Genomic DNA, 12,804 nt, shown 5'->3' with positions numbered 1-12,804 from the left:
AAATCCATCTTCGATTCTTCGACCATTTGATCGACACTGAGATTCCAATGTTCGTCAAGAAATTTCTTCATCTCGCCAATCTCCACTTTGTCTACCTCTCTCGCTCGTACCTATGAGGCGGCGGCTTATTTACATTATGTACGCACCGTCAGTCCCGGCAATCACGGGAAAGGCGCCAGGCATCGGCTGTTTTTCATCGGCAGTCAGAGTTTAACTCGACTTTCAAGGTTCAGGACGCGTCCGCGGCCCGCGGAATGAAAGTCTCTTCCAGCACCTGCATCTGTGACCACGCCCTCCTGCCGCCCTACATACTCCAGGGAAAGACTTGATCCATCTCTCCTCCGTACTCTGGTACAGAGATAGTTCTCCGTTCTACGGGCTGTTTCCACACCAAGTTTGTTTATGTGACTTGTAGGTTTGGCGCGCTGTGTTGTCAATGTTGTTGAACCGCCAGATAAAGTGCTTATAACCCCCAGACTGTGCGACGTGCAGAATTTTGGTCCATTGAGAGGATATATTACAGCGAGCATAGCATTCGCTGGCGCGGTCTACATAGACGATAGTTTGGCATGTCCGAGATACATACTTCCAGGTCAAGAAAAGATCATCGGCAGCCGTTAGCTGTCTGTTATTCCTTCTTGATTTCTGCTGACAGCCGGATTCCGTCAGGCCGCGATCTAGGCCTGATTTACCCTGATGATGGTTGCCTTCAACTCAACCCCAATCAGTTGATGCAACGTGAATCCAATAATATCAATGCGCCCATTTATTTATTGCAATTAATGCTAACTCTGATATTATGAAGTTTGATTACAGAGCTGCTAGTCGCTCCATTATGTTTGATTAGATGTTAACCCAGGGAAAAAAAAGTATTGGAGCAACGTGAACACCCTATGCACTATTTCGCTGCCGAAGCAGCCACATGTCTATCAGGAAGGAACTGCATCTCCGGTCGATTAGTAATCAAGCTGTCTAAAACTCCAGACAGGCTTGCATGCGGGTCATCTCTCTGTGAACTCCGTGGGCCGTGGGGTCGCGATTTGGGCCTCTGTGCCCTGCATGAACGGCCTTATCTCGCTTTGAACTATGCGCATCCAGCATATTTTCGAAGCGCTATCTCTGTGGTATGACTGAACTATCGAAATATTTCAACCATTTTGAGGTGAGCAGCATACCAAAATGCATTTCCAATGACTTATGTTGAGTGCGTCTATCTCTTTATATATATGTATATATGTGTATATATATATATATATTGCACCTGATGCTGCAGGGATAATGCCATTGCGACGCATGTGCTGAATCCTCACTGTACAAGCATACCACAAGAGTATATAATTCAAATAAATCACCACAAACAACCTACTGAACTTTCTTCAATGTGGGATGCACCCGGAGAAGCAAATATAGATTAAGCACTGATCTGGTTGATCGCGGGAGCCAAGATACTCCGGGCATACTACGCTTTTACAACCTCCATGCCCATCTAATAATTTCGCGTAGTCAGTTGCACAGTGTAAGCTGATTCAAGCCGAGCTTTGACTGTACGATCCTATTGACTTTTTCCCAGTGGCACGGCGTGTTGGTCTGATGCCGGCCGTTTTTGAGCACTTTTCATCGCGTTGCTCCCGCGTCGCGGCGCGTCTCCCTTGAGCATCGTTGCTGAAGAGGTTGACAGTTCAGAGGCCGCCTCCGCCTATCACTTGAATACCCGAACGAGTTCGATGAAATCTTCCATTACCTGATTAATCTTGAATGTTGGTTCGCACCGCAGGGCCATGGGCAAAAAACGCAAGAGGCCCGTCAAGGACGACCAAACGCGTCTGAAACCATCAAAACAACCCATCAAGGCCCCATTGATTTCTCGTTCAAGGATCAACGACTCCGATGCAGTCGAGATCTCCCATCCGGTCATATCCCAATATTACCGCCGAGTGGTAACACTGCGGCAGTACATTCTGCAGCGCATCCCCCAATCGTCCAAGGGGCGCCGACGGAGAATCGCGGCTATCCGAAGTGATGGCACTCACTTGGGGACGAATGAAGAATCTCTTGCCCATCTTCTCGATACAACTCTAGTTGGAGTGTGGACTGAACTACCCTTGGCTCAGAGCGAGGAACGCCGACGGGATTTCATCACCTATACCCAGACTCAGAGGACTCAAATTGGAACTGATACTGGGCCTGCGAGTCCACAGTCAGCGGTAGGAAACTGTCTCTTGATTACCACAGGCTCTAATCCAAAACTATAGCTCGTCGATTTTGTCATCTGGTCACTCTTTGATCACCGGGGCCACTCGTATCGGAGAGCAGAACATCTTCTCACTCATGGGTTCCAGGAGGCCGGAGGTTTCCCCCATGGCAACCTACAACCGTGCAGTATACCGGGCGTTGAAGCCAAGTTTCCCAATAGGAATGTCGAGAAGCTCAAACAAGCGCCCTGGGCAGACGTCCTCGGCCTTCTTGGGACCAACGGTGACGACATAATGATCAAGCTCTTGCTCGATTGTGGTATTTTTATCCCTATCGATGCCAAAAAGGGTGTTTATTATCAGCTGAGTGGTATATACTCCGAGGGTATCACCAGAAAGATGGCAGGCTCTGACATTGTAACCAGGACGCGCATTATCAGCTCTCGACCCCATTCAAAAACCCAAAGTATCCTCGCCGCCTATAACGAAATGCGAACAGCCCTACCTGGTGAGAGTAAATCCCCAAACGTCTAGAAAAGGAGTCAAAGAGAATAGCAATAAACGAAACCCCAGCACGGTTTTCTTCTCTATCCGACAGACCTGCTACGCTCGTCCCCGTCTGGATCCCAAGGGAAGGATAGAATTCGGCATGCCTAATCGTGAGTCAATGCGTAAACTGATCATACTCTTCTGACAGCGCTATAGATGTCCTCAGCCTTTTCCCTTCTTCCAGCTCACTACCGCAAACCGTGCATGTAATGAAATATATCTTTCCAGGCCAATTTGGCCTGCGAGGCGTGCTCAAAGGCGATCCCAGAAGCTGCAAAGACAGCATCAGAAACGAGTCTCGCGAAGACGAGATTGCAAGACAAAATCGTTCGAAACAGGCTCAACGAGCACCTGGTGATTCTCAGACATTAGAGTACGTACCAAAACGCCTCCGAGATACTGCTGTGGAGTTGGTTCGCCGGCTCCAGAATAGAAATAGGCGGTGCTCAGTCAAGGAACTCTTGCGCTATTATTGCCCAGAACAGGTGTGCTGCCAAGTGCCGCTACATAGCAATAGCTAATGTTATAGGATGCTTGTCCTTGGAAAATGGAACTCCCTGATACAGACGAGGCATCAAATATCGCTTCTACATCCTCAAGTTCAGCACCATTAATCACCCAGAAAGCAGCCATCACTCGCCATGATATGCGACACATTCCACAAGTGACTGGTGCTCCTTCAAGCACCCGAAACACTAAACCTGAGCAAAGATTTAACCTGACAGACTATGCTACACCCGTGGCATCTGTATCAGCGTTTTGCAAAGGGGTCATTTACAACTTGGTACCACCCGAGTTTTTCGGAACTGGGGAGCAGGGATGTGCCCACCGAGAGATTATCCTAGGCCATGTTGATAGATTCATACGGCTGCGTAGGTTCGAGAGTCTAAGGCTTGATGATGTCTGCAAAAGCATAAAGGTTGGTAGACTATGATTTACATTCCCCTAGTGAACTCGAACTCGAGCTAAACGCCTCGCAGATCACACAGATACCCTGGCTTGTCCCCCAAAGCCTCAATTCAGCATCTTCACAGCTCAAGATCTCATTATCAGACTTGCAAAAACGCAAAGACATCTTCTTCGAGTTCATCTACTACCTCTTCACCTCAATCCTTATGCCACTTATCCGCGGTAACTTCTATGTAACCGAATCCCAACTTCACCGAAACCGTCTCTTCTACTTTCGCCACGACGTCTGGCGCCGCATTACCACACGACCACTAGCAAACCTCAAGTCTGCTATGTTCGAGGAGCTGAATACAGACGAAGCCAAAAAGATCCTCAGCAACCGGAAGTTAGGATATGGCTCCCTGCGACTCCTTCCCAAGACAGCAGGCATCCGTCCAATCCTGAACCTGAAACTGCGGCCGATCATGACGACTACCCGAGCTGGAAGAAAGCAGCAGAACTTCGGGTATAGTGTGAATTCAACGATTGCGCCTATCCACGGGATGTTGGATTTTGAGCGCAGGCGGCGTAATCACCTACTTGGTTCGGGAATGACCTCTGTGGGGGATATTCATCCTCGGTTAAAGGCCTTCAAAGAGTCGCTGATTGCAAAGGGCTGGAATAAGAATACGCCACTCTACTTTGTAAAGGTTGATATCCAGTCCTGCTTTGATACGATACCGCAGCAGAACCTTGTGCGGCTTGTTGAAAGCCTGGTACCCGAGGAGGCGTACCATTACGTGAACTACGTGACCATGAGGCCTGGGAATGAGTTTGCTAGTATGTGGCCGCAGGGATTTGATCAGTGCAAGACACTGCGCAAGTTTCTCGGAAGGGCGACGGCGACTCCAGAACACCTGGTGGATTCTATTGCTACTGGGGGTGTGCCCGGCAGGAGGAATACCGTCTTTGTTGACACCGTCAAGCAACACGAACACAGCAGCGTTGCTCTGCTTGACCTTCTTGATGCTCATGTACGAAGCAACCTTGTCAAAATTGGGAAGAGGTATTTTCGACAGCGCAATGGCATTCCGCAAGGCTCAGTCATCTCTAGTCTCTTGTGTAACTTGTTTTACGCAGAGATGGAGAGAGACGTTTTGGGATTTCTGCAGTCAGACGACGTCACGGTCCTGCTTCTGCGTCTTATAGACGACTTTCTACTAGTCACGCCAGACTCTGGAGTTGCGATGCGTTTTCTACGTCTAATGCTCAAGGGCCAACCAGCGTACGGCATCTCCGTCAACCCAGCCAAGAGCTTGGTAAATTTTGCAGCATCTATAGATGGCGCACAGATCCCGCGGCTGGTAGACACAACGCTCTTCCCGTACTGCGGCAGCCTGGTGGATACACAGACACTGGAGATCTTCAAAGATCAAGATCGCATCCTCGATGGAGCCGAGTCGGTCACTGCGGCCCTTACAAACTCCCTTAGCGTCGAGCCATCGCGCGCCCCGGGACGATCCTTCCACCGAAAGGCCCTTGCATCAGTCAAGCTTACTATGCACCCAATGTACCTCGACACGGGCCACAACTCGCAATCTGCAGTGCTCTCAAACCTCTACTCCACATTGGTCACGGCCGCGATGAAGATGTACCGATATACAAGGTCACTCCCGAACCAGGTGCATCCCCGACCCGAGGTAGTGGTTCGGACAATCAGCGACGTGATCCAGCTTGGATACCGAATGGTTCGGGGTCAACGCGGCTTGTGTGCAGCCACAATTCAGTATTTAGGGGCGGCGGCGTTTCACCTTGTGTTGGGGCGGAAACAGACTCGGTATGCAAGTGTGCTGCGTTGGCTGGATGGGACCATGGAAAAGGCGCGGCAGAGCCTTGCGGACAACGGCGTCTTGCTGGTGTTGGCACAGGTAGTGCGGAGAGGGAATGTCACGTATGGGGGGTGGCGTTTTTGACCTTGCAAGACTCCTTACATGGGGATCAAGGATAGGACATCTTTCGAAGTTCTAGAGCAGAAATAGAACCATTTGAGGCCGCCCAGGAAACGATTAAGGGGTCGGGCCTTCAAGGGATTGACAATGAAAACAAGGGTGGAAAGATGAAAGGCCACGGCGCGGTCTACAATGCACTGTTCAGCTAATAATAAATGGAGATGAATGGTTCCATGGTTGGCTGGTTAAATTGTAAGATATCTGGTTGTTGTGCGATAAAATTCCCATGGAACGCCTGACAGTGGACAACAAGCAGAGTGGCCGAGAACGAGGAAAGGGGGTGGCAATCGCTAGGAATCAACAAACAATGCTTGATATTATGCTGGTTCACCAAAGCCAACAACAAACAGCTTAAAGGATGACCTGTCGACGAGACTGTCGAGTCTGGCTGTGATGAAAGACGGCACGTGTGGATTCTGCGTGGCGTTGCCTTGGAACAGCCGCTGCAAGCCTGCCCTCCTTCATCTCCAGGATCGCTGCGTCGATAACGTCGCCATGCGCTGTCCTGTTTGCTAAGCCTAAACCGGTTCGTCGATCGCCGGACACGGCGAATAGAACCCAAGCAACCCGCCGTGGCCGGCCCAGTCAAGTCTAGTCCTTTTCCCTGCTTCCGGTTGGGAGTTTGTTCTCGGCTGAGAACCTGAAATCGATCGCTGAACTCGGTGATGGACTCAATGATCAATCTCTCGCTCCTGTCCAAGTTGAAGTCTTCGCTCATTTTCGTCACTCGTTGCTTTTTCACGCCCACTTCTTTTCTCTTACGTCTTCATCTCGCCCTTTTTTCTATTCCGCTCACCACTCGCTCTTCCCTTTTCTTTTCTGTATCTAAACCTCCGACCCCTGTTCTCCCTTCTTACCTCTTGGGGCTGCATACCTTCCGAGTCCACTGCAGTCCTGGATACCAGTCCTGATTTATTATTGACTGGCTGTTGATGGCCCTGAACTTCCTCGTGAGATATTAATATACAGCGCTGCCGAGTCCTGCGCTTGTCCTTCGTTTCTGTGTGTTGCTGCCGGACTGCACATTCCTCACACCTTCACGACGCGATCAAATCGCTTTTTTTTTTTTTCCTCGCCCCCCACTCGATTTTCTCGAATTTCCAACACTATTGACTTGTAATAATCTTAATCCGCATTATCCGCGTCGACCGGTGTGTCACGACATGACGGCTGTCTTTGCAGCGCCGAATTCCCCACCCGAACTATCGGGGTCCAAGTCCTCCAAGTCCTCGTCGTTTCGATCCTCCTCGCGCATGTCCAGCCCCGACGAGCCCTTTGCAGATGTCGGCAACTTTGAAGAAATTGGTTTAGAAGACGAGTCGATGCCATATATGCAGGCTTCCCCTGTCCCTTATGGCCGAGCTCCGGGGATTGCGCGGTCTTCAACGGCCCGAATGCTGGCGAAGGCACCTACGACGACGACACGCGATCTGATAGCTGGTGCTCCGAGAAATGGATATCCCCCTCAGGCACGGCCGGGCCCCAAGCTAATGACGGGTGCGCGGGACCTACAGACCCCGCAACCACAATCGCGATCTCGTCGCAACCGATCTGCCTCACCCCTTCGGCCTTCACCCGGTTTGGCCACGTCCCCCTCGAATCAGACATTGGCACCGTCTCCAGCCAATGCTCGACCTCTCAATCGCAAACCTTCGTGGCAGCGCAGCCGCAAGTCGCTAAAGGACCTGGAGGCAGAATACCACGACTCGGACGAGGAACTCCCGGAGGATGCAAGCTTATGGAATGTACCCATCTCTCCTCGGCCTGTGGAGGATCGTTCCGCATCTAGGGAGCATAGTCCCAACAGACAGAGTCCCGGACCACGTCCTTTCCCTCTCTCGCATTCGGTCTCCGAGGTTTCTATTGCCGCGACACCAGCGCGCCGATCCCCGGCCACTTCTCGAGCAAATCGGCAATTGATGCGATCTAGCTCTGCAGGCCCCGAGCGGGGTCAGATCTCCCCGCGTAATCCGCGGCTTTACTCTTACAACAGTATGATGTCCGACCTATCAGAAGAAGCAAAGAACCTCACCCAGGCTTTGGAACACCACGCCGACGAGAACGACCGGAAGCGTGGAGATAGTCTTCAGAGTGGGCTCTCTTCATTGAGGTCTAGCGATGAGTCCAAGCGAGATTCCAAGGGCGCAATTGAGCTGCCACCTGTCCAAAAATCCAACATCATGATCGACCCATTGCCTATAAGCAAGGAAAAGGAAAAGGTACTCACCCGCACTCGGCCTAGCTGGCTTCCGCCGAAGGATCAGAAGGAGGAGAAACGCCACCTCAAAGAATATAAGAAAATGATGGAACAATCACGGGAAGCAGACAAACGTCGAGCTGCTAGGGAGGCTTCTGCTAAGTGCGAGCGAGACAATACGCGCGAGACCCTTCAGCAGATTTGGGACGAATACGTGTACCCCAACTGGGGACAAGCTGTTAGTGAGACTCGCACTCGCGAGTTGTGGTGGAGAGGCATTCCCTCGCGCATCCGGGGATCGACTTGGGAGCGTGCCATTGGAAATGAGCTGGCTCTCTCCGATGAGACGTACAATAAGGCTCTTACGCGGGCAAAGGAGGCACGCGCCAAATCCGAGGGTGACTCTGGCGAGAGTAACAAGAAGATGATGGAGTGGTTTGACACCATCCAGAATGACGCCTCCAAAACCTTCCCCGACCTGAACCTCTTCCAGGAAGGAGGACCCCTGCGCGATACCCTGATCGATGTCTTGGAAGCGTACTCCATGTACCGGAGTGACGTCGGATATATAAGTGGCCTTCATGTGAGTATCCCCTGAAAGCAGAACGGGATCTAAGCTGAAACTTTTCAGACCATTGCCGCACTGTTAGTGCTTCAATTTCCGTCGCCCTCGTCTGCATTCTTGGCCATGGCCAATGCGCTCAACCGCCCCCTGCCGGTTGCCTTTATGACCATGGATCGTGGAGCGATGAACCGGACTTACTCCCTCGCGTCAACAACTCTTCGCTACAAATTTCCTCGCCTGAGCACCCACCTTTACGAAACGTTGCGCCTGTCGGATGAAGAAATCTTTGAACCCATGTTTCAATCGCTCCTTAGTAACGGCCTCGACGTGGAGCGCCTCAGTCGCATCTGGGACTGCTGGGTGTTTGAGGGTGATCGCATCATTATTCGTGCCGCCATTGCAATTCTCGGATGCTTGCAGCCACAACTGTTTACATTTACCCAGCCGGACGACCACAGTCGTCTGGCGGTGAAGAATCTTCTTGCATGGGGACCCCACGACGTGGGAGCCAAACCCAAAGAGCGTCGGAGCGCTCCCGCTGCGCCCGTTGCTGGTTTTGGTGGACTGGCCAACGGCGGCGTCGGCGACTATTGGATCATGTCGTCTGTTGGCGATGAGGATGGGTTCATGAACGAGGTGCGAGAAGCGGGCAAAGTTCGATCTCAACCCTGATCGCTGTTGCCTCGATCGCAACCCAGATAGTCTTGATCAGTCCTGATCGGTCCTGGTTAAACGAATACGAGTGGAGACATATTAGATGATTGGCTGTTCAGGAACCATCCTGTAAATAGCTTGCCGTATGACACATTCTGAATCCTTACTGCAACTTCAAGCAACAAATTCTGAAGCCCACCACGTACTATTGGCTCCTCCGTAAGCGGCGGCCTCGTTCTGATTGTACCTCGGTTCCTGTGCATAGTGATGTATCAATGAAGTAGTCCTGACTCAGTCGGCATAGTGACATCACGAATCGATAAGCACTGTCACCTGACCCCAAGCTTCCCGCAAGAAAGGCAGCTAACGCTGCAGAACGACTATACCAGAGAACAGCCGCAGAGCATATCTCGCTGCCCATCCACGAATTCGAGATTCAGACACATGGAGCGACCTAAACTCCAAGCCCTTAGCGGCTGCTAGCGGGCCTTAACTCAATTGCTATATTGCTTCCAGCTTATTTATAAGACCCTTGGGCAGGAGTTTGCTTCCGGGAGACCCGAGGAAGGCTGTGCAGTGGACCCTTTTCTTTTTCTGTTCCATCCCCGGCGCTCCGACCTGCTCTTCGTCTCCGAGTGAGATTCTTTTCCCCTTCCCTTTCCCTCTTTTTTATCATTACTGTTATTGCTATTTATCATTTGCTCGGGCGTTCCTGGATTGGGATGTCTCCTCACTCTTCAATCCCACCATGCGTCCCTCACGTCGTCCGGGTTCCATTGCCATTGCCAATCTCAATGCCAGCAGCGGGGAGCTGAGCCCCTCCGATAGCGAGGATGCGGCCGCGTCCGCTCCTGGCCAGCCCGTTGGTGGTGCGGCTGACGAAGCTGACGACGTGATTGGGGTGAGCATGAACTACGTCCAGAGCCGTCTTAAGGCGCGCTCAACCCCCGCTGAGGAAAGGAGTCGCATCATGGAGCGCAATGGTGGTTATTTCGACGACCCAGACGGCCTCTTTGCGCCGGAAATCACGGAAGAGCCTGAGGACTTTGCGGATGCTGCGGATGTAGCCCATGCAGGGGAGAAGGCCGATAAGGAGGACAGCGCAAAGACCTCAGCAGCCATGGGTTCGAAAGAAGGGGCTGGCGGTGGTTCGCGGTCCAGCTTCACCCGGTCACTGTTGATGAGCACACTACCGCTAAGACCTCGAGCGTGGTCCGGGGATAGTTCGACGGGTTATCGCGGCTTGAAAAAGTTCTTTCCGTCGCTGCATTTGCGGACGGCGAGTTTGGCGCCGCGGAGGCCGCGCAGTTGGTCGTCGAAGCTAAACCTGGAGCAGGAGACTTCGCCTGCTCCTGTATCTGCGGCTTCGAGGTCGCCCGTGGCAGCGTTTCCCAGCCCTGATTCACCAGTCACGAATGGCGCGACGGCTGGTGTACCGGCAGAAGATCCCATTGGGGAGTTGAAGCCGTTGCAAGCTCCGTCTGCAAAGACACCAGGTAAACATTCGTTTGTGCGTTCAAACAATGCACTCCGGCGATCATCCTCGGACCAATCTTTGTACCTGCGAGCTTCCTCCACGGCCTCGTCGCTCGAGCATCGTCCTCAATACGAGCATATCCATTCTCAAACAAATAGCCGGTTCAAAGCTATCAAGGATACCCTGCAGGATTCTAGCAGTCGGCTGTTGAGTATGCCGAGTCTTCACTTCCAGGACCTGCGCAGTGATTGGGGGTACAAGCAGTTCCTATCAGATGCCTCTCATCGGAGGTTGGAGACCAATGCTACCGACGATACATTTGGCTCGACAGCGACGTCGGCAACGCCATCCGAAATTCGTGCCGTTGCCGAGGAGGCTCCGCCGCCACGAACTAGATCGCCCCGCTCAAGCGTAGCTGCGACTTATCCTATGCTCTACGATGCCATGAGCGAATTAACCGGAGATGTTGTCGTGATGGGAGGCTACCGAGGCTCGATCCTGCGATCCGCCAAGCCGCCGCACCGGCAGCTCTGGGTGCCGATGAAGGTCGGCTTGAATCTCCGCAAAGTCGATCTCGAGGTCGGTCTGACACGTGAAGACGAAGAGCGCATGGAGGAGACGATCATCCCCGACGGGGTCCTCTCGCACATCGGCCCGGTCGACATTTGCCGCCGTCTTCTCAAACGGCTGCAAAAATGCGAAAACACCGTCCGCGGCGACCTCCGCGTCCACAATTATGGATACGACTGGCGCCTTAGCCCGCATCTTCTCTCGCAGCGCCTAATCCGCTACCTCGAGGGACTTCCATGTAACGCGCCAGACGTGCCGTCGCACAAGCGAGGCGCATGGGTTATCGCCCACAGCCTGGGCGGTCTTATCACCCGCCACGCCGTGAACCAACGGCCAGAGCTCTTCGCGGGCGTTGTTTATGCCGGTGTACCTCAGCACTGCGTCAACATCCTTGGACCCCTTCGCAACGGCGATGACGTACTCCTCAGTTCCCGCGTCCTCACAGCGCAGGTCAATTTCACTTTCCGGACTAGTTTCGCCCTCCTTCCCGAAAAGGGCCACTGCTTCATCAACAAGCACACAAAGGAAGAATACCGCCTCGACTTTTTTGATCCGGAGGTCTGGGACGAGTACCGCCTCTCCCCATGCATTAGCCCACCACTCCCCGCGCCAACGCCGGCCCGCACCGGCTCCTCTTTATCTTTAAAGGACAAGAATGTCCCCATGCGCAAGCGCTTCTCAACCATGCTCTCCAATTCGTCCATCACCTCAACAGACGAAGCAGACCTCTACACCTCTACACCAAACTCAACTGACAACTCCTCCAGCACGACTGGTGTTCAACAACACCTCAAGCCCTCGCACATCATGCCAACAGGCGAAGGCCTCGTCGGTCCCACTGCAAATCCGAAGGGCTCCTCCTCCGTCTCGCCCACCCAACAACCCGTCACAATCCCTCCCGAAGCCGCGCGCGCGTACCTAAAGCGCACACTCGCGGAGATCGCCGCATTCAAGCACGAAACCCTGCACAACGCACAGCACCAGGAATCCAACAAATACCCGCCCTTCGCCGTGCTGTACTCTAAATGCGTTCCCACCGTCTACGGCGCGCGCGTCACCTCCCGCGAGGCGATCAAGCGTGCAGACGCTTACGATGACCTAGCCTTCGCGGCTGGCGACGGTGTCTGTCTCGCCAGCGCGGCCATGCTTCCACACGGGTACAAGGTGATCCGCGATGGCCTCGTCAAGTCGGAGCGCGGGCACGTAGGGTTACTGGGCGATTTGGAGGGAATCGGGGTGTGTTTACGGGCATTGGTGAAAGGGCGGCGGGAAGGCGTTGGCATTTCATCCTCTCCTTCGCCTTCATCAGCTGCCACTTCCCCCACCCCTGTCCCTTCTCCCTCCCCTTCTGCTTTGTAGTAGTCGTGATGTTTGTTTGTTGGTGTTCTATTCGTGGCGCCCGGTTGTCTTGGATAGGTATGGTGTTCTCTTTTCTTCTCTGCTCTGCTCTGTCTGGCCTGGTGTGGGATTTGTCCTTATTGATACCCTACCCGTCCCGTTCCTCTATACATACGATACGTATACATATGTCCCTATCACATTCTCCCTTACATACTATATCGGATACATACATTCCTACTGCTACAACTAGTACTCCGTCTACTCCAACTATTCCTCTTAGACTTTAGTACATAGATAGTACATGCCCCACCAAGTTTCCTTCATAACACTAACCCTAACTTGAACAAAGTTCAATCAGAATT

The 12,804-nt window shown here is 52.7% G+C and overlaps 4 protein-coding genes across 4 annotated transcripts; 3 read left to right on the top strand and 1 right to left on the bottom strand.

Annotated features, from left to right (window-relative positions):
• The first annotated feature begins 1,685 nt into the window (after positions 1-1,685).
• BJX68DRAFT_141302 (telomerase reverse transcriptase) lies at positions 1,686-2,369 on the top strand. Its single transcript, XM_071036480.1, has one exon. It carries the CDS (start codon positions 1,779-1,781, stop codon positions 2,250-2,252), a length of 474 nt encoding a protein of 157 aa, XP_070903714.1. The 5' UTR covers positions 1,686-1,778; the 3' UTR covers positions 2,253-2,369.
• Positions 2,370-5,692: 3,323 nt separating this feature from the next.
• On the bottom strand, positions 5,693-6,578 carry BJX68DRAFT_141285 (uncharacterized protein). Its single transcript, XM_071036479.1, has one exon. It carries the CDS (start codon positions 6,354-6,356, stop codon positions 5,784-5,786), a length of 573 nt encoding a protein of 190 aa, XP_070903713.1. The 5' UTR covers positions 6,357-6,578; the 3' UTR covers positions 5,693-5,783.
• Position 6,579: 1 nt separating this feature from the next.
• BJX68DRAFT_141259 (putative TBC domain protein) lies at positions 6,580-9,100 on the top strand. The gene is made up of 2 exons (XM_071036478.1): positions 6,580-8,418; positions 8,467-9,100. The coding sequence occupies exons 1-2, from the start codon at positions 6,802-6,804 to the stop codon at positions 9,070-9,072; spliced, it is 2,223 nt and encodes a 740-aa protein (XP_070903712.1). The 5' UTR covers positions 6,580-6,801; the 3' UTR covers positions 9,073-9,100.
• A 277-nt stretch (positions 9,101-9,377) lies between these two features.
• On the top strand, positions 9,378-12,802 carry BJX68DRAFT_227150 (uncharacterized protein). The gene has a single exon (XM_071038621.1). It carries the CDS (start codon positions 9,803-9,805, stop codon positions 12,458-12,460), a length of 2,658 nt encoding a protein of 885 aa, XP_070903711.1. The 5' UTR covers positions 9,378-9,802; the 3' UTR covers positions 12,461-12,802.
• The last annotated feature ends 2 nt before the right edge of the window (positions 12,803-12,804 follow it).

This window comes from Aspergillus pseudodeflectus (genome assembly GCF_044049435.1).
Source record: "Aspergillus pseudodeflectus strain CBS 756.74 chromosome Unknown BJX68scaffold_4, whole genome shotgun sequence".
In the NCBI taxonomy this organism is placed as follows: Eukaryota; Fungi; Ascomycota; class Eurotiomycetes; order Eurotiales; family Aspergillaceae; genus Aspergillus; species Aspergillus pseudodeflectus.
This window is presented reverse-complemented; position numbering and strand designations above follow the sequence as displayed.